General features: G+C 43.6%; 1 protein-coding gene across 6 annotated transcripts in view; it reads left to right on the top strand.

Moving 5' to 3' along the window:
- The window catches only part of Tjp1 (tight junction protein 1), a 251,979-nt gene that overhangs the window by 4,365 nt on the left and 227,043 nt on the right, over window positions 1-20,571 (top strand). For all 6 annotated transcript variants that reach the window (XM_057755876.1, XM_057755877.1, XM_057755878.1 and 3 more), the window contains exon 2: window positions 13,383-13,515. In XM_057755876.1, coding sequence (XP_057611859.1) covers window positions 13,383-13,515 — 133 coding nt within the window. The remainder of the gene's footprint in view (window positions 1-13,382; window positions 13,516-20,571) is intronic.

The raw sequence follows: 20,571 nt of genomic DNA on the forward strand, positions 1-20,571 counted from the left end.
GGAGGGCAGTGGGCCATGTCCTTGAGGGCCTTCCCTCGTTCCCAGCCTCTCCTTGTCACAGTGTAATGGGTAGCTTTCTTCTCACTCCTAATGATGCCCCTGCCCATAAGCCCAGGAGTGGTGAGTCAAGTACTGGACTAAATACCTCTGAAACGAGCAGCCCAGAAAAAGACTCCCCACCTTTGAGATTGCTTTCTCCAGTGGAGACTGAAAATCGCTTAACACAATGGCTTTGGAACCTTGAGACCTGTTAGCCCTGCCCTAGACAGAAACATGTTTGTGTGGCTACATGCCTTTCTTTGGGGGCCACCTTCGGTTGCCATACTGTATTTCCTAGGACTCTTGAGAACAGGTGACTGTCCTTTGACAGCTCTGGAGGTCGGGAGTCCCAGGTCAAGGGATACGTGTCCTGGACGGTCTGGAGTGGACCCTCCCTTGTCTTTCCTGTTTCTGGTGGCCCAGGTATTCTCAAAGACTGTATCACGCCAGTCTCTCACTCTATTTGCACGTGGCCTTTCCCACTGTGTCCCTCTTCTCCTGTCCCTTACCGACATTCATCACTCGATTCAGGACCCCATCTGGGTAATCCAGGATGCTCTCATCTCAAGAACGTCAACTGGGTTACATTTGCACACACTGTCTTTTCTAAAGAAGAGAAAATTCTTCCACAGGCCCACATAACAATTACCCTGATCTATTTTTATGTGCGATGTAACAAATGTTTTCATAATAATTTCATTTTCAACAGTCTTGAGTTTTTACACCAACTGCTTTTGGGAGTGCTTGCACTGACCTTAAGGAGGGACCTAGCCGTGTCTCTTGGTGCATGCTTCTAAGAATGCCCCCTGCTCATTGGCTATGGTGGTTGTTGGAAGTTACATAGTCTCAATACACTCGTTCAGGCAGCCTCCCGGTAACTGGGAAGAGCCGCTCTTTAAGTTACTCCCTGCAGCCGCCGGAAGTGCTTTCCATGCATCCTGGCATTTCATTTAAGCACCTCTGTGAGGTAGGTACTGAGTTCCCCATTTTACAGAGTCACTAACTTGCCTAGACACCCGTGTCACGCTGGCGATTGGGGTTAAAAAGACAATTGAGCAGGAAGAATAGAGCACAGAAAGACGAGAATGGCTGAGAAGGGATACATAGAAACCAGAAAGTGCCTTGTAGAACAGTCTTTCTCCAGGGACAGTTCATGGTGCGCCCGTGGGTCACCAAGGTCTTCCTGCAGGAACTCAAAAATTCAAGTTCTTTTCGTGGTTTTTTTTTTAATCTTATTTTTGATATTGTAATGCCATTTCTCCCTTCCCTTTCTTCCCTCCAAACCTTCCCAATATGCCCCTGCCCACTCTGCTTCACATTCATGGCCTCCTTTTTTCACAAATGTTATCGAATGCTTATGTGTATATACATACATATTCGTACATAGAGCCTGCTCAGTCTGAATAGTGTTTTGTGCGTGTGTGTTTTCAGGACTGACCATTTGACACTGGACAACCAGTTGTTCTGCTCTTCCCTGAGGAAGACTGCTTCTTCTGCTTCCAGCTTTCCTGGTTGCCTATGGTTCTTTGTGTAGGATTGAAGCCTTGAGGACTTTTCCCCTGTCAAATATGGTGTGTCCATTGGCGTTGTCTTTGTACATTGATGTCTTTTGGCTCACATTGGGCTCTTTGTATTGGTGAGACTTCATGAGTGTAGCTTTTGATATTCCAGTCTCCCAGTAAACTCCCCAACCTCTGGCTCTTTCTGCCTCTCTTTCACAATGCTCCCTGATCCTTACGCACTAGGATATTTTGTAGATGCTGCCATTGGGACTAGGCTTTCCAAGTCTGCATTTTGATTGGTTGTGTTTTCCATAGTGGTCTCTGACTACTGAAAAGAGAAGTTTTCTTAATGGGGGTGAAGACTTCACTTACCTGTGGGTATCAGGACACATGTTCATAGGTTATTGTTAGGGATTGTGCTGGTTTAGTAACCTAGAGGTTGTAGATTCTCTTCCAGTAACCCTGACTTCACTAGCACTGTGGAATCAGCTGGATATCCAGTACCAGGCATGGCTTCTCTATTGTTGAAAGGAATAAGTTCAACTAAGACGCTATTGGTTACCACCAAGGTATGACACCACTCCTGTGCCCTTTGGGTTCTCGTACTGTGCTGGTCACTGATGTGGTTCTTAGGCATTATAGCTGGGTAGGACTCCCCAGCTGTCTCCCTCCTTTGGAATTTTACAAAGTGCTTTCTAGTATCATGAAAGCTAGTTGTCAGAGAGGGGCATTGAGGACCGTTTCAGCTCAGGGGTCTCTGGGCCCTGACTGAAGTGCACTGTGTCCGCAGCAATAGGGACTTTCACACAGTTTTTATTTTTTTTTCACACAGTTTTTAAACGAGCAAATTACAGACAGTTATACACATCATCCTCTTTATAGATGTGACGAATGACTAGTGACTATTAATCACCTACATGAATCATGGGGGCTTCTCCGGTCTGGTAACTATAAACTACAAAGAAAGTTTACTAGCTTTAAAAAAGATTTTAATGACATTTGTCTGTGTGTGTGTGTGTGTGTGCGCATGTGTGTGTGCATGCGCGTGTGCTCACGCATGCACGTGTGCATGGCACATGTGCAGAGGTCAGAGCACAGCTTGCAGGAGTCAGTTCCTTCTTTCCACCAGGGTCCCTGGGACTGAACATTGGTATGTCTAGTTGGGGTTTACTGGTTAAGCCATCTCACCAACCCTTTACCTTTCCTACTTTTAGTGACCTATCCTAGTAAGGATTAGTGTCCTTTAAAAGCTGCCCTACTGTCCTCAGCAAGCCTCCCGTTCGCACACCTCTGTTAGAAAATCCGCTTTGGGGCAAACAACTGCTATACTGTCATTCATTAGCATTGCCTTGAGTTGATTATGGCTGTCGGTTGCTAGTAATGTTAAATTAATATCTTTAATTTTATTAAATAATAGTATCTTTTATTTTTAGGTTTATTATTTTATTTTATATGCATTAGCATTTTGTCCTCGTGTATGTATGTGTACTGTGTGCACGGTACCTGTGGAGGCCAGAAGGTTTTAGATTCTCTGGAATTGGAGTGATGATGGTTGTGAACCACCATGTGGATGCTGAGAACCAAGTCCGCTGCAAGAGCAGCCAATGTTCGAAACTGCTGAGACATCTCTTCCACACCTAAATTAATATCTTGTAAAGGGATTAGTGATTAACCGTTTGGATAATTTTCTTCTCATGTAATGGCTTCATTCTTACCATCTTATTTGTTTATTTGATTCGTTGTTGTTACTAAGTTCTTTTACACTGGAAATTGGAAGGGGGTGAGGCAAAAGAACTTGAGTTGTTTGTACTCTGTGGGGTGTGGTGGGAAATGGCCATGAACAGGGCTCCTGATTTGCAGACATACTGACCGAAGGCCAGAGAATTCCAGAATGGGGAGCAGAAAGACATTCCAGCTGAGGGAAGGGTCTGGGAGGGACAGTGGACAACCAAGGAGGTGCACTGCATCGCTGTGCCTCTTAGAGGAGTGAGATGTGGGTTTCCTGGGGGGACTTAGAGCAGAGCGTCACTGGCCCAGGTCAGAAGTTTAGCAGGCTGGGTTTGGGCAGCAACCAACAGCCAGCCAGGGGTTTGTGACTTCAGGTGTGCCATGATTGATAGGACAAGATCGGTGTTTACTTTTCCCTGGTGGCCTCAGCCAGGAGATCACACACAGAAGATCTAGAAGGAAATGGTAAACAGTTCACCGGGTTGGTGATAATGTCTGGGCAGTAGCCAGCTAGTCCCTGAATGAGGGCCTCTCTGGGAACCTGACTGCTCTACACCTCAAGCCCAGGAGCGGGAGGAGGCATGCTTCCTCCCGCTCCTCAGCAGCTAAAATAGTGGAGCCTGCAGCATAGATCACAGTCTCCCTTAGCAATGCCAGCCAATGGGAGCCAGATTCTGGGAGCCAGGGACAGGGTCACATTTGGAAACAGGAAGTCAAATGAGAGGATCCTTGTGGGCACATTGGCTATTCTCAAGAAGAGACTGGGTTGTGTGAGAGAGATGGAGCGAGCACGAGAGAGAGAGAGAGACAGAGACAGAGAGACCCACCCCACTCACGCACTCACTACACTTTACTGTCCCACTATGGAGGCCAGACTGGCCTGGAACTCACTGTGTGGACCAACCTGGCCTCAAACTCAAAGCAATCCTCCTGCCTCAGTCTTTCATACACCAAACCCCACAGGAAACTAAGATTTGGAGGGATTCAAACTGTTGCCCAGAGTCACACAGCTACTCCAGAACAGATGTCCAGAATATGTGACCCTGGTGTCCTTCCACCCCCACCTACTCCTGTGTCTAACTGCAGCTTCCCCGCTGTAGTCGAGTCTTACTGAGAGGATACTCTCAATTCTGTAACTAATGTAATTTAAAATTTGGGAAAGAACAACTTTCTTATAAGTTAATTGTTAATTTCTCCTTTAATTTAAGGTAAGTCCTGTAAGGTGCTTAGACCTGCATTCTTAAACATACGTTTGACCGTGCTTCTCTTTCAGCAAAAACTGTTCCTCTAGTATTCCTAGAACTTTCCTCAGAGTTTGAGTTTTTTTGGTTGACCTCTGTAATACCAGGGTTGGAAAGGGGTACCTTAGAAAGGAAGAAGGGAGGAGAGAGGGGAGAAGGAAAAAGGCATGGTAGAAAGGAGATTGATTTCAAGAGTGTTGGGTGACACTGTGTTTGGTTTTTTTTTTTGTTTTTTTTTTTTTTTTTGTACTCGCTCAAGGAATCGTGGGCAGCCTAAACATTATTGTGAGTGTCTAATAGAAAACCAACCACATACACAGCCCCCTGCAGGGCCCACCTCGGTGCACAAAAAAAGGTGAGCAAGAAAACAGAAGCCCTATTTCACCTGCTCTGTGTGTGCATGGCTTCCCCTTCCCCTGGAGCTAGCATCTTCCATTGTTACCTGGGTCAGCGTTCCTTCTTCCCCGCTGGAGAGAGAGGAGTTTATACGAAGCCTTCTGTCTTTTAGCACCTGCAGTTCAGAGTTTCTAAGTTACGGTTCTCCTGCAGGACCCTGGCTAAACACAGACAAAATGCCGTGTTCTTGGGAGTCTGTGGGCAACAACGTTGGTCCTGATGATGACCACCAGATACACACCAGTCCCACTCATCTGAATATTAAATATCTGTATTAGGACCCTGGTGGACCTGAGGGGGGTCCATTCCGTTGATTATATTTATGATTTTTTTTTGTTTTGCCTCATCACTAGATTTCATATTTCACTGAATCATCTCTGATAAGCATGGTGCACTTTAGCCACATGTAACTATGGATATAAATTTCATGGCAGGCTTTAGGTTTTAGGCTTACAAGTTTGAGGAAATAAGAAAATTGTATGACTTTCTAAAAGAGATGTTAGAAAAACCTTGTGAAAAATCTTAAATTTCTTCACCCAAAAAAGCTGGTATTATATTTATATTAATTTCCTAAAATACAGTCAAACTATGTAACTAGCAGACAAGAAATGAAAAGGAAAGCTGGGTTGTAATTTTTAAAATTATTTTCTTACTTGACTAAAATTCTTTTTGAGTTTAAGTTAAATTTATTTTTAATTGGTATATAAAATTAAAATTGTACATATTAAATGGTTTGTATGATCTTAGTACACTTATACATTATATAGTATTAAACTGGGTTAAATCTATGTGTACACATCTCCCCCCAAATTTATCATTTCTTCATGATAAAAAACATTCTATATCCTAGCCAGGCAGCAGCGGCTCAGTACTCAGGAGGCAGAGACAGGTGGATCTCTATGAGTTCAAGGCCAGCCTGGTCTACAGAGCAAGTTCTAGGACAGCCAACGCTACACAGAGAAACCCTGTCTCAGGAAAAAAACAAAAATAATTACAACAACAACAACAAAAAAAAAACATTCAGTATCCTTTCTTCTAATTCTTTTGAAATATGAAGTACATTGTTTTCCTTGGTAGAGTATCTTAAATATTTCCCACTCCTAATTCCTTTTTACTAAAAATATTTTTAAGTGGCCTCGGCTATAAAGGCATATAAAATATAGGTATACATATAATATTTTAATGGTAATTGTACTGGCTGGTTTTGTGTCAACTTGACACAAGCTAGAGTCATCAAAGAGGAAGGACCTCAGTTGAGGAAATGCCTCCATGAGACCTAGCTGTAAAGCATTTTCTCAATTAGTGATCAGTGGGGGAGGACCCAGTCCATCAGTCCCATTCCTGGTAAGGTGGTTTTATTTAAAAAAAAAAAAAAAAAGCAAACAAGCAAGCAAACAAACAAACAAAAACATGCTGAGCAAGCCATGGAAAGCAAGCCAGTCAGCAGCTCCCCTCCATGGTCTCTGTATCAGCTTCTACCTTCAGATTCCTGCCCTATTTGAGTTTCTGTCCTGGCTTCTTTGGTGATGAGCAGCAATGTGGAAGTTTAAGTTGAATAAACCCTTTCCTACCCAACTTGCTTTTTGGTCATGGGGTTTTGTTGCAGCAATCTAAACCCTAAGACAATAATAAATCATGTGAAAATGATTTTAAAACAATGATTTCGTATACATAGGATTTGGTTAACATCAGATGGATCTAGTTTGCATACAGTGAGAGGGATTTGCTTGTTTATTTTATCAGTCTTGGCTGAAAATCCATACTGCATGACGCAGCACCTTTACTGTGTTTCAGAGCTGTCCGCATCTTGATTTGATAATCAGGCATCAATCCTGAGAGGGTTGCTTTACATAAATACGGAATATAAAAGGATACAAGTATGTTTAGGGCCATTTCAGTAATTGTTGCAAATTCTGTCTTAATCCCAAGCAAAATCATTTAACTTTTTTTCTTTTTTTTTATTAATTTATTAACTTTTTTAAAAATGAAATCTAAGTCAGTAAGTTAAAGAACAGGTTTTTTTTATTATTTATTTGTTTGGTTGGTTATTTATTTATTTTGAAACAGGGTATCTATCTCTACATAGCCCTGGTTGCCCTGGAATTTGCCACATAGCCCAGACTGACCTAGAACTCACAAAGATCTGCCTGCCTCTGCCTCCCAAGTGCTGAGATTAAAGGCATGTGCTGCCATACCTGTTCATAAGCAGTTTTTAAAACTAAACATTCTAATACCGTACAATCCAAAGATATGCTAATTTGGTATTTACCCGTTAAGACTGACAGCAGGAAAAGTGCCGTGCCTGATTTGTAACGAAGACATTTGTGTAATGAAAGCATATCTCTAGTAAGGCACGCAGTGAATCGTGAGTGGGGATGGTCTCGAATCTGAGCTGGTGTACCCGCAGCATTCACCGGTGTCACCTCACGTCATGGTACAGCGGTCAAACTGTGTGTTGGGTGTTCAGAAACAGCACTGTAGTGAAGCCAGGCATAACCCAGGCGATGCTGCCTGAGACATTACTTTTGCTTTTGAGTTGAGTTTTGGCTACTGCCGGTACAGAAATGTTTTGTGACGGCGTAAGTGAATGTAGACAGATTATAAAAATATATACATCTTTAATAAGGAAATAGACTTACAGGACCACAGGTTCCCGCGGAGAACAGGAAAAGCAGAGAAAAAAGGGGCTGCTGGGATCACGCCCCGGCAGATTTATCAGTAAACATTAGCCCGAGGCGAACACGCTCCCAATGGGTGGGGCTATATCTCTACAATGTTTGTTTATTGTTGTCAAATTTTCCATGGCCTGCATGTTCAGTTAAAGACCTCATGTGGGTTTTGATCCACGGTCTAAGGAGCTGTGAGATGTAGTCACCCACCACCCACCATTGGCCGTTCTTTACACTGGAATATTTTCTTTTTTATTACTCAGTTTTTGAGCTCCTTCTGTAGGCTGCCCCTCCGCTGTGGGTTGTTTCCTGTCCACAGGTTTTTACGTTTGATGTCACCCCATCTGTTTATTTTTTGTTTTGTTTCCTGTGCTTTTGAGGTCTTGTCCAAGAAAGTCCTTGCCCATCCCAATGTCCTGAACATTTCCCTGTGAGTAAAGCTCTTCATTGTTCTGGGAAGAACTTTGACTACGGAGAAGACAATTGAGCTCTACAGTATCCTTCACTACGTGTTGAGAATCCTGGGCATGAGGTCATCCAATTTGTACTTCGGGAACCGAACTGGAAGGAGGGCTTACTGGAGATTCATCAAAAATTTAAGCGCTTATTAAAACTAAATTAATGACAATCTGAGTAAACAGTAAAGAACGTCCTCTGTGAATAGCATTACTGAGAATTCTGGCATGTGCTTAGGAAGTGGGGTAGCTGTACCGAGAAGGTTTGTAGAACCACAGTCCAGGGGACAGCTGGGTTGTCTGGCGTCAGGGGGAACCCGGGGACAGAGCGCTGGGAGATCTGGAACACTTCAGAATTAGTTAATGTGATGTCCCCGGTTGGTGGCTCTTCACCCTCTGTGTCTGTGACAGTAGCTGACAGAGGTGCTGCTTTCTGACTTCCTAAAGTGGTCTGTGGGAGCTGGGCAGGAGAAATGTGACCGACTCTGAGGGCTCTACCAAGTCTCTTGACCCAAAGTGTTTTCACGGACCTCCCCGCAGCATGTCTGTCTCTGTCAGAGTCACATAATGTAGCAGGCCAGTATGCCCCGGTACAAATAGAAGTAACCCACTACTCCTAGGGTTATCAAGTCCTTGAGGAGAGAGAAGACATTGGATAGACGTGGGCACTGCAGTAATTAGGTCTAGACACTTGCTCATCAATAGAAATGAGAATGCCAAATCAAATTGACAAATTAATTGATAAAGCAATTACTGGAGGAGTGAGCTAAGGAGACCAAAGAAGGGCCTAGCAGTTAGAAAGCTGGCCAGCCTCTCTGAGTGGGTAGAGCTTAGGGGGTGTGGGAGCACCAAGAAGGGAGTGGGAAGGTGGAAGGCCACTTGACTGGAGAGGAGGATGTGAGAATACTGATGAATCTGCTGATGATAGAAAAGGCGAGTTTAACTACCTACAGTCAGCCCTTAAAACACTGGGTTCCCTGTTCCCAGGTTCTACAAGCTGTGGGTAAGAATATGCTAATACTTTCTTTATAATTATTCTCCAAAGAGCACAGCATGACAACTCCTTGAATGACATTTTCCTTGTGTCCAGTGTTATAAGTAATCTAGAATGACTTCAAATGAGCGGTCAGTGCACATAAATTGTGTGCAAATACTTCATCATTTCCTATAAGGGAATTGAGTGTCTGCAGATTTTAATGGCCACAGGGAATACAGCTTCCTGTGTGTGCAAATGTGATTATGTTCATTAGTTAACTAGCTTGTGTTAAGAGTTGCCTGTAGGTGGAGTTTTCCGTCTAGACTGCCAGTCAGCTCTGTCCAGTGCCACTCAAATTACCACACAGAGACATATTATTAATTATAAATACTCAGCCAATAGCTTAGGCTTGTCTCCAGTTAGCTCTTACAACTTAAATTAACCCATTTCCCTTCATCCATGTGCTGCCCTGAGACTCGCTTACCTCATCTATGAACTTCCCATGTCGCATCTTCTGCATCTAGCTCTTGACTCCCCCTGACTCTGCCCTCCTTCCCAGCATTCTCTCTGATCCAAAAATCCTGCCTAGCTATTGGCCAGTCAGCTTTTTTATTAACAATGAGAGCATATGTCCTTGTATGCTTGAGCATTTTGTGGGTATATACCCAAAAGTGCTACTGCTGGGTCCTGAGGTAGATTGTTTCCTAATTTTCTAAGAGGTCGCCATACTGGTTTCCAAAGTGGCTGTACCAGTTTGTACTCCCACCAGTAATGGAGGAGTGTTCTCCTTACTCCACATCCTCTCCAGCATAAGTTGTCATCAGTGTTTTTGATCTTGGCCATTCTTTCGGGTGTAAGATGGAATCTGAGAGTTGTTTTTATTTGCATTTCTCTGATGGCTGAGGATGTTGAGCATTTCCTTAAGTGTCTTGCAGCCATTTTGGATTCATCTGTTCAGAGTTCTCTGTTTAGGTCTGTACCCCATTTTTGGATGTTCAAGTATACCACAAAGACATGTGCTCAACTATGTTCATAGCAGCATTATTTGTAATAGCCAGAACCTGGAAACAACCTAAAGGCTCCTTGACTGAAGAATGGATAAGGAAAATTTGGTACATTTGCACAATGAAGTACTAAACATCAGAAAAAAATAATGACTTCTTGAAATTTTCAGGCAAATGGATGGATCTAGAAAACATCATATTGGATGAGGGAACCTAGACCCAGAAAGGCAAATATCATATGTACTTACTCATAAGTGGGTTTTAGACTTAGACCAAAGAAAAACCAGCCAACAAATCACTTTCCCAGAGAACCTAGACAGCAGTGAGGACCCTAATAGAGACATGGATCTAATCTACATGGGAAGTAGAAAAAGACAAGATCTCCTGAGTAAATTGGGAGCATGAGGATCATAGGAGAGGGTAGAAAGGGAGTGGGGAGGAAGGGAGGGGAGTGAAGAAAAATGTATAGCTCAATAAAAACCAATAAAAATAAAGCAATGAGAGCAGCACATCCTCACAATGTACAGAAGGATTATTCCACAGCAGCCGTTCTAAAGTAACTAAACTATGACTACTGAGAAACCGAATGGAGTCCCAAGGAAGGTGGGGTCAGAGGAAACCCAATGGTACTAATTAAGCAAAAAATAAAGAGGAAAATATTTACATAAAAACCCATAAAACAAGATGGTGGGAATACATCTAAATAGATCAGTACCCACAGTAAGTTCAAATGGACTCATATCATCTCAGAAGACACATGCTCTCAGATTGGGTTAAAAAGAAAATACGCTACTTCATGTCAGTAGTTACAGATACAGCACAAGAAAAAGAGAAAAGACGGAAAGATTAAAAATAAAGGCACACAAAAAAGATGAACTAGAAAAAAGTGAAGATTAAAAATGGATAGGGGAAATTGTCATAAAAATATCATTAAAGAAAAAGTTGTCATTGGCATAGAGACTTTAGATCCTTAAGATATGAGTCACAGACATTAGGGGAATAAAACTACCTGGAATATATAAGCAAAAGCTAGCAGTTACATAAAGATCAATTGATGAAAAGGCCATATTTATGGTGGGAAATTTTGCAAAAAGTCCTTTTTGCAGAAGTCAGTAGTTCAGCAATACAAAATCATGAGAAACATAGAGAAGTTGGGCTTTAAGCCACTGAAGCGATAGAGTTGCTGTGCTCCTTACAGGTTCTCAGTGGGCACTGCCTGCACCTCTGTTGGACATGCACCCATCCTGCCCCTGCCTTCCACGCCTAGGACTCTTTAGTAAAGATGGCATTTGTATGGAAATGTCACAGAGGGCCATTGTCTCGTGGTTTGCTAGGATGCGTTTGGAAACTGAATTCCCATTCACAGGGGAGTGGTTTAATAATGTTAATCTATAGATGAGATATTATTGAGCTGTGAAGATGAGAGAAATAGTTTTGTGAGGCTTATTATGGGAGTAGTTTCAAGGTCTGTTAAGTGAAAATATATGGTATAGAAAAATATAATTTGGTCACCTTATTAAAAACTTTAAAAAGAAATAACACACGGCTGGGCATAGTGGCAAATGCCTTGAATCCGAGCACTTGAGAGGCAGAGGCAGGTGGATCTCTGAGTTAGAGGCCAGCTTGGTTGTCAAAGCAAGTTCCAAGACAGCCTGGCTTATTAACACAGAGAAACCCTATCTTGAAAAATCAAAAGAGAGAGAGAGAGAGAGAGAGAGAGAGAGAGAGAGAGAGAGAGAGAGAATGAGGGGAAAAGAACACACAAAACAAATAAACATCATGCACATGTGCTGGGAGATCATGTAACTAGTGCTTATGGTGTGTGTGGCAGAGCGATTGAAGTTTGAGATGAGGGGACGGGCAGCTTACACTTTCCAGTTTCACATTGTTCTGTTGACAGAGGTTTCTGTCCTGCCTGGTCCCATAGCCATTCAGTCCCAAAGAAGCACACAGAGGTCTACATAATCATAGACTGGTTGGCCTACTAGCCCAGACTTCTTATTAACTCTTACACCCTACATTAACCCATAATTCTTATGTGTGTCAGCCATGTGGTTTGGTACCTTTTATCAGCGAGGCATTCTCATCTTGCTTCTTCTGCCTCTGGGTGACCACAGCAGACTGAGCCTTTTCTCTTCCAGAATTCTCCTGTTCTCATTGCCCTACCTCTACTTCCTGCCTGACTACTGGCCAATCAGCGTTTTATTAAAACAATACAACCGACAAATCTTTACAGGGTACAAGACCATTGACCCACAGCATTGTTCTGTACTCTTCAAATATCTATATAAGTGCATTCCCTTCATTCTAAATTACAGATGTTTTTGGAATGTTTTATGATATTCACTGTCTTACTAAGAAAGAAAGCAAATTTATTTTGCTGGCAGAATCAGACAGGGTGGTGCATGCCTAAATTCCAGCCCCAGGGAAAGATGCTCAGGCAGGAGAAGGCTGATTTCTCAGCCAGCCTAAGCTATTTAGCAAATTAAAACTGTTTAAATATTTGCTAATGCTCCAGCCCATGTGTCTTTTTAAAAAGAGTCACATTGAGGACATGCAGTTCAGACAGCATTTGGAACAAAAATCTTAAGTATGCCACAAAAGTTAGTATGTGAATTTGGGCTGTATTATAATAGGAGATGCCACCAATTTTTGGGTTCTACAACCCAAAGTCCCATTGCTGCATCTGGTTTATTGTCTCTGTCCAGTACCAAGGGGCCATGTTCCTGCAGGTGCTGGACATTTTCTCTAGTCAATTTGTTCATGCTGCTGCCAGCAGCGACTTGAAAACAGTGCCTGGCAGTCCTGCATTTCCAGGTATGGACATAGATCCCAGGGTGCATTCTATGGACACTTGGGTTTGGGGCTTGGGGTTTTTATTGCTTGTTTTTAAATCTCTGTTTTCCTAACTCCATGATCACACTGAATTAAGTGTAGACTCCCGTGTTTAGACGTATAAGGTATGTCTAAATCAGTCTTGTCTGTGCTTATAACAAGAGCCTGCTAAGTGTTGTCTGCACATGTGACAGTTGACTTGTCCCAAATGGTGCCAGGCACTGCACTAAGTGCTCCATAAATCACTGCCCAGAGGGAAGCAGATGCCTACGAGTTCCCCAGGAAACGTCAGCCTGCTCTGAACAGTTTCTTGGGCAGCTGTAGAGTCGACTTCTCTTGAATCTTAATTCTGAAATATTTGAACTCTGTCAAGAAAATTTCTTAACTAGTTAGCTGCTAAGAAATGTTCAGAAATAGTATTTGATAGAATGTGCATCTTGAGGGGAAAATGTCTGGCGTTTCCATAACAACCTGCAAGTAGACACGTGTCTGCCGGGCCTGTAAACCTGTCTCTTTAAGCATCCCCCTTTCTTGCAGGGTAACTCCATCCTCTGAAAACCCCAATGGTGCTACTTCTGGGGTGAGCCAAGGGAAACCCTCTCTAAGACGAATTAAAGGGAGACTGCATCGAAGCAAGAGCCTTGACAGTATCGATTTCTGTGAACTCACTGTAAGTGAACTACGTGTGCTCTTATTTTTCACGACATATGAAAATTTTATCGTCGTATTTTTATAAAACTGCAGCAAGCTTGTTCTGTGGTGTTCTACTCTTAAAATGGCATTACCTAATGGGCTACCAATGAGAATGCTTTCCTAACTAGTTCATGTCTGATACCTTGGTTCATAATGAAGGTTCTACTACCAAGACAAAAGTCCTGAACATGCAAAAAAATTAAATAAATAATTTGAGGGGCTGGTAAGAGGCTCAGTGGTTAATGTGCCTGCCCCACAAGCCTGAAGACCAGCATTCAGGTCCCTGGGACCCATATAAATGTGGGATCATCTCAGCTCAGAAGAGCAAGACTGGGAACCCCCCAGAACAAGCTGACTGGTATGGCCGGCCATTCCAGCGAGTTCTAGAGCTGTTTTGGAGACTGCCTCACTGAATGAGTGGAAGAGTAATGGAGGATGTCAACCTTGGGCCCCACATGTGCAGGGCCCTCACACACAGGTGTGCCCACACAGGTGCAGAATAGACATACACACATGAGACGTCATACAAAGGGAAAGAGGAGAAAAAAATAAATGGAATAGAATACCGATGTAAGTTTCTGTGACAGCCACAAGTTTGTGTTCGGTTGAATGGATGCGGCAGCCGCTGAACAACTCTTAACACCTAATTTCCTGATAGAGGCGGACGTGAATCTCGGTTCAGTTGATGCTGGTGCTTTGTGTTTCAAGAGACTGACAGATTTTCACCTGAAAAATCCCCGTGTGGTTTGGAGGAACACCAGCATTTTTAGACTCCGCTGTAACACTGTAAAGGAAATATTTCTGTGTCAGGGACTTGTTGGCAGGCTCGTGGATATTTAGGACCGTAATACAGGTCCCACTTCTTCCTTTTAGGTTCCAATGGAAAGGTTTCCAGTCATAAAAATACCGCTGACTATTGTTCCATAAATCATGTCAAAATGGAATGAGGGTTGTGCCTGTAAGACTAAGCCCTGTATTCGGGGTGTGGCGTTGATGGAAACAGGTGCTCAGTAAGCACGGATGCTGCGTTTCTTTTTTACTCTTAGAATTTGTTTAGTTTGGGGGCTGGAGAGATGGCTCAGAATTTAAGAGCACTGTCTGCTGGTCCAGAGTTCAATTCCCAGCAACCACGTGGTGGCTCACAACTCTCTACAGTGGAATCTGATGCCCACTTCTGGCATAAAGTCATACTTGCAGATAGATACTCATATACATTAAATAAATAAATAGATGAATGAATTTTTTAAAAAAATGTGTTTAGTTTTAGTAATTATAGTAAAATTATACTAAAAATAGTACAGTATTGTTTCATTTATTTTACCTAAAATTGCTCGTGAGTGCTTCTTATGACACAAGACATAATAAGGTGAAATGTGGCTAAGAAAACATTTATGAATCACTGGGAAATAGCACCTGAGCTCTAGCAGCGAGGGGGACCATGGAAAGTGTAAATGTGCCTTACCATGAAGTGCCTTACTCCCAGAAGTGGCGGCCACACCGAGAAACAGATTTGAATTACTTGCTGGTGTTTAGGAGTAGGAGTTGAGATGGTGCTGGCTCTTTTCTGGGTGTTCAGCGGCCTTGCTGCCGACATGTGATCTGTTAGCCAATGCATTTGGCGTGTGGTAAACTGTGCTCCCTTGCTTAAGCAATGGTTTCGGTTGGGAGAGAGGTTGCTCTTTCCTAAAATGTGATGGTGTCAGGAGGGGTCCCCCACACTGCTCATCACTTCCCTGCTATGCTCGGGGTCCAGTGTGGGTTGGATTGGCCATGGCTTTTGGATCTTGACGTATTTACATATCCGTAATGAGATATCCTGAGAATTGGCCCCCAAGTCTAAATAACATCATTTATTTATGCTTTGGTGTGGGAAGTCCTTCTGTGTGTGTGTTTAATGATAACGAATGAGCAGCCTCCCTCAACAATGCTTCATAAATATTTTTATGCAGAGTTGGAAGGTGATTATATTTAATATTGTAGTGAATTTATATTCTGGTTATAACTTGTCCTGTGAGGTCAAATTTGAGGTTTAACCTGTAGAACAGTGGTTCTCAACCTGTGGGTCATGATCCTTTTGGCAAACGTCTAGCTCACAAAATATTTATATTACGATTCATAACAGTAGTAAAAAAAACACAGTTATGAAGTAGCAATGGAAATAATTTTATGGTTGGAAGTCCCCACAACATGAGGAACTGTATTAGAGGGTTGCAGCCTTAGGAAGGTTGAGAACCACTGCCTTAGGACAGTCATTATGTCAGTGTTCACAAAGTTTCCAGTTTTTGTGTTGGGGCTGTTTCCCACACAAAGCTGAACTCAAATATAGTCACCTTTTTCTTTGTAGGTATTAATAAAGTTTTAAGTTGCTAATTTGCCCCTTGCCTTCCAGACCAGACTTAATCTGGTTGGTGGTCAAGAACGGAAGAAAATAGCACTGCCCCGGAGTAGTCGCCCTCAGAAGTTAATTTCCTTCGTTGGGAAAATCTTTGCTGTGTGATTTCACATTAGAAGTGACAGGCAGAGCCTCCTGATGTCACAAGACCAGAAAAGGCAGTCCCGTGAACGGTAGCATCACCGTATGTGAGCTTGGCTTTGTGCTCCTAACTTAGCACTAAAGGATGACAGACTTTGGCTCATGAAGTCCCTCTCTTTCCCTCATGGGAATGTACTAACGGAGTCTTGTGACGGTGATAAACTGGGATCTTTCAGTTTGAATTTATTTTCTTTCTTTTCATATTCATAATGGGCAGTGGCTTACCATACTTTGAACATTTGTAGATTGTTACGTGTCTTATAGTAAATTTGTTCTGTTTGTAAGAAATCAATAAATATTTAAAAAAAAAATAATGAGCCAAGAGTTTAATAGCTTGGCTGCTTGTACTTTAGACCGTAAGACTTGGAATTGAATACTATAATCTCTAGGTGCATGTGAGTTCATAGCATCTTTGGCATGGGGCTAAACTTGAAGGCAGCTCAACAGGTTATAGATTGTCTCTTTCAGGCTGGTCTGAGCCTCGTGTCTCTCAGCAGTCCTTATAGCTCCTGTACACTGGAGGAGGGAGGAGCTTAGTGAATCTGCTGAGTTCCAAGGGCTTCCTGAAGCTGTGTGGTTGTTTACTTCCGGAGGGCTCGATGATGTTCCTGTGGGGTGGTATGTTTTAACCCCTTTAACACATCTTGTATCTTACTAAACATCCTTCCAAGTTGGAAGACTTTATCTCGAGGGAACTGCTGCCAGAAAGCCTAAAGGGAGGGTGCATAGGAGCAGATAGGCCCCATTGAAGGAAATAGTTATAGGTGTTTTGTTATCACTGTTCTAATTCACAGAAGCCAAAGGTTTTATCTTATTAGATATATTTTTTGTTGTTGTTGTTGTTGTTATTGTTTTTTGAGACAGGGTTTCATGTGTAGCTCTGGATGTCCTGGAACTCACTTTGTAGACCAGGCTGGCCTCAAACTCATAGAGATCCACCTGCCTCTGCCTCCTGTGCTGGGATTAAAGGCGTGTGCCATCATGGCCTGGCTGAATACCATTTTTAAGATTTATAAAAATGCTAAATAAAAGGCTACTATGCCTGTTGAGGTTAAACAGAAGCTGGGTGCAGTGGCACACACCTTCAGTCCCAGCACTCGGAAGGCAGAGGCCCTAGGATCTCTAAGTTCGAAGCCAGCCTGATGTACAGAGCAATCCAGGACAGCTAGGGCTATACCGAGGAACCAAAATAAACAAACAAGAAATAGAAACAAAAATTTAGTTCATACTCTACCATATTTTTACATTTGACTGCTAACTTTTCCAAATCTGTATAAGGAAGAATTACATCTTCCAGTGCTCTCAGAAAACTCATCAAGTGCCGCTAGGATGGGAACCCTGGCACCAAGTCTCAAGGTCTGGTTCCTGGCCCAGAAGTCCCAGGATCCAGCTGAGACCTGGCCTTCTTCCCGGAATCTGATTGGTGCCGTTTCACTCCTGGGGAGAAGCAATTGTTTCAGCTTTCTCTGTGGGGATTAAATGGGACTGGCATTCTAGCTCATTCTGTAAACGCTGTGGCATAAATGATCAGCATCCTACTGTACTGAGGGGCCTGGAGTCCTCCCAGTCTTCCTGGTTCTTGACACGGTGTCTGGGAATACTTGGTAAAATCATGCCAGGCCAGGCCAGAACTAAATAAGTGTATTTGTAGATGTATTTTCCTAGAAGATCTGAACTTTTTCAACATTTTAATGGCTAAGTGGTCCTCCCCCACACCCATACACACCCAGATTGCTAGAGTAACAAGTAACCCTCTTGTCTGTGTATTTGGTTTGCTCTAATTCAGCCAGCTGGGGGTCAGAATGATTTGAAAAAAACACTTATGTCTGTACTGAACATGCACAATTTTTTTTTCTTTTGTGATAGACTCTCACTCTACAACTTTGGCTGTCCTAGAACTTGCTATGTATACTAGGCTAGTCTCAAACTCATAGATATCCACCCGCCTCTGCTTCCCAAGTGCTGGCATAAAGGGCATGTGCCACCATACCTGGCTACATACCCGTGTGTACAGGAGAGTATGTATAGGATATATATGCTATGCCAGTGTTTATAGGGACTTACGTAGCCTTGGCTTCTGTGGATGCTGGGGTGGGGTGTGGGTGTGGAGGGAGACAGGGTGAATGAAGAGTGAGCGTTTGCTATGGGATTGCTTACATCCCTAGCTGCTCCGTTCACTCTGGAGCCATCGCCTGTTCACAGGGGCCAGGCTCCATTCTCACTTCTGCACCTTCTGCTCTCTTGGGTTCTAAATATGTGAAGAATTTAAAGGAGGGGCACGTTTCTTGAAATCTCCCATCTCTCCTTGATCAGATTTCCTCCCTAAAATAGGGAACAGAGCCATTGGATGACTCTGGAGCCTAAGCTTAGGCCATTTTCTTCTTCCTTTGTTAGTGGAACCTCCTTCAATTTTCTACCAGCAAAGCTTTCTACATGAAAAATAAAAGCAACAATCCAACTCATCCGAGGTGGAGGCAGTGGAGGTGGAGATGGTGGCAGAGGCTGCAGCGATGCAGATGACAGAGGTGTAGCATGGGCAGTAACGGTGATGGTGGCAGAGGTGGAGGTGGCGGTGGAAACGGGCTGTCAAATGGGGTCCTACAGGAGGGTGTGGTGTGTATGGGTGAGGGCAGTGCAGGTGTGGTGAGGGCAGTGCAGGTGTGGCGAGGGCAGTGCAGGTGGTGTGGAGTGGACAGGGTAGTGGCTGCACTGGAGATGTAAGTGGTGATGTTGGTAGAGGTGAATGGCTGTGATGGGAGAGGAGACAAGAGTGGTATTGGTCCTGTCTCAGGGGTAGAGCTGTTTGCTAAGAAAAGGGGTAAAGGTGGAGATAGATAATTGTGGTGATGGAGAGTGTGGTAGTCTGCATGGGGGAGGAAGTGGTGATGGTAGACACACCGTGGGTAGTCGTGATAAAGATGGAATTATAGAGTGTTTTATTGGTGAGGTGACAAGTGGGGTGCTTTATTGGTGAGGTGACAAGTGGGGTGCTTAGTGGAGGTGGGAGAGGAAGAGGGAGAGGCAGCAGTGGAGGTTGAAATGGAGATGGTGAAGGATGTGGAAGTGGAGAAGGTGTTGAAGGGAAGGAGGTAGAAGCGGACATCTTGGGTGCTGGCAGAGGCGAAGGCTGTAGAAGTGATAATAGACAAGGTGGAGGGAGTGGCGGTAGTGTTGGTGGTGGAGAGCTTTGGTGGGGGAGTTGGTGAGGGTGGACATGGTGTTGGTGAGTGTGCTGTGGGTAAGGGGTAGAGTGGCAGGTGGAGGCGGAGATAATGTTGGATGTGGAATGTGTTGTCATTATTTACGGTGAAGACGGAGTTAAGCACTTTAGGGATGAATGGAGGCAGCAGATGTGGAGGCACTGGTTCTTCGGCGATAGAAAAACATGGGAGTTTTGGGAGAGTTGGCAGACTATTGGTAGTGCAGGAGGTAGAAGAGGTTGGAGAGCGGCCGGTGGCGAAGGCGGTAAAGGTCGAGAGCTTCAGTTAGGATGGTGATGGAGGTGGCGGAGGCATTTTCAGGGGTGGGTGGGTGGAGTAGAATTGGTTAGGGCAGCTTCTGTCCTCACAGTGGACCAGGCTCTTTACATTTCAAGACAGTGAGAATGCCTCTGCTTCCAACTAGCAGAAGACCGACCCAAGCCTTCTCAATAGTAAGGACGTTTAGTATCTCACATTCTAGAAGGTCAGTGGTGGGTGATCGTCAGCTCACTCAGTCTTGTGGGCCCCCGTCATTTTCCCACAGCACTTGACATAGCTCTGCATGCTTAGGTCTGTGGGAAGTCTCCACAGTAGTCCAGGCCTCACATCGCAGGAAGGTCTCCTTCCCAGTCTCCATTTCTATGACGGCGGCTATTTTCCGAACCAGCCTGTGGTTGTTGACGTTTTATTTTGCTTAGCCAGGTCCTTTGACCAAAAGAAAAGCCTGGAAATCGATGAATAATAGCTTCAGTACGCTTGAAGCCTGAAGTACCCGTTTGGAAAGGGACAAGTGAATATCGCTCAGCTGTCCGTGCTTTTGGCTGAGGACACTCAGGAAGGAGGAAATGGACACGTCATTGGTGACTAGAAGGTCTGGTCCACCTATGAATGCAGCTCTTAGGAACTAGACCATAAAAGCTCCCTCTTTAAAGGGGTAAACTGTAATTTAGATAGGCTACTTCGTGAAAGAGACATATTGCTGAGGCCACTGCGTGCATCCAGGTCCATGTTCTCGTGAGACTGATTCTCCCACAGGATTCAGAAAGTGGGGGCCACCCGTGTGACAAGTCATATGCAGTATCGATGGCTCGCCAAGTCCGCCAGGTAGAATAGGATGTTCTGGACACTTTTAATATGAAAAGACCTTATAATTTCAGACTGGCTCACAAAATATGGCTCCATTAAAATTTTATATCGGATGAGTTTGATGTATATAACTAAATTTTTTTTTGCAAAATATGATCAGATTGTACTCAGTTTAAAATATAAAATAAATGTGTCGTATACTTCAGAGGAAGTG

This window comes from Chionomys nivalis, chromosome 23, assembly GCF_950005125.1.
Source record: "Chionomys nivalis chromosome 23, mChiNiv1.1, whole genome shotgun sequence".
NCBI classification, from domain to species: Eukaryota; Metazoa; Chordata; class Mammalia; order Rodentia; family Cricetidae; genus Chionomys; species Chionomys nivalis.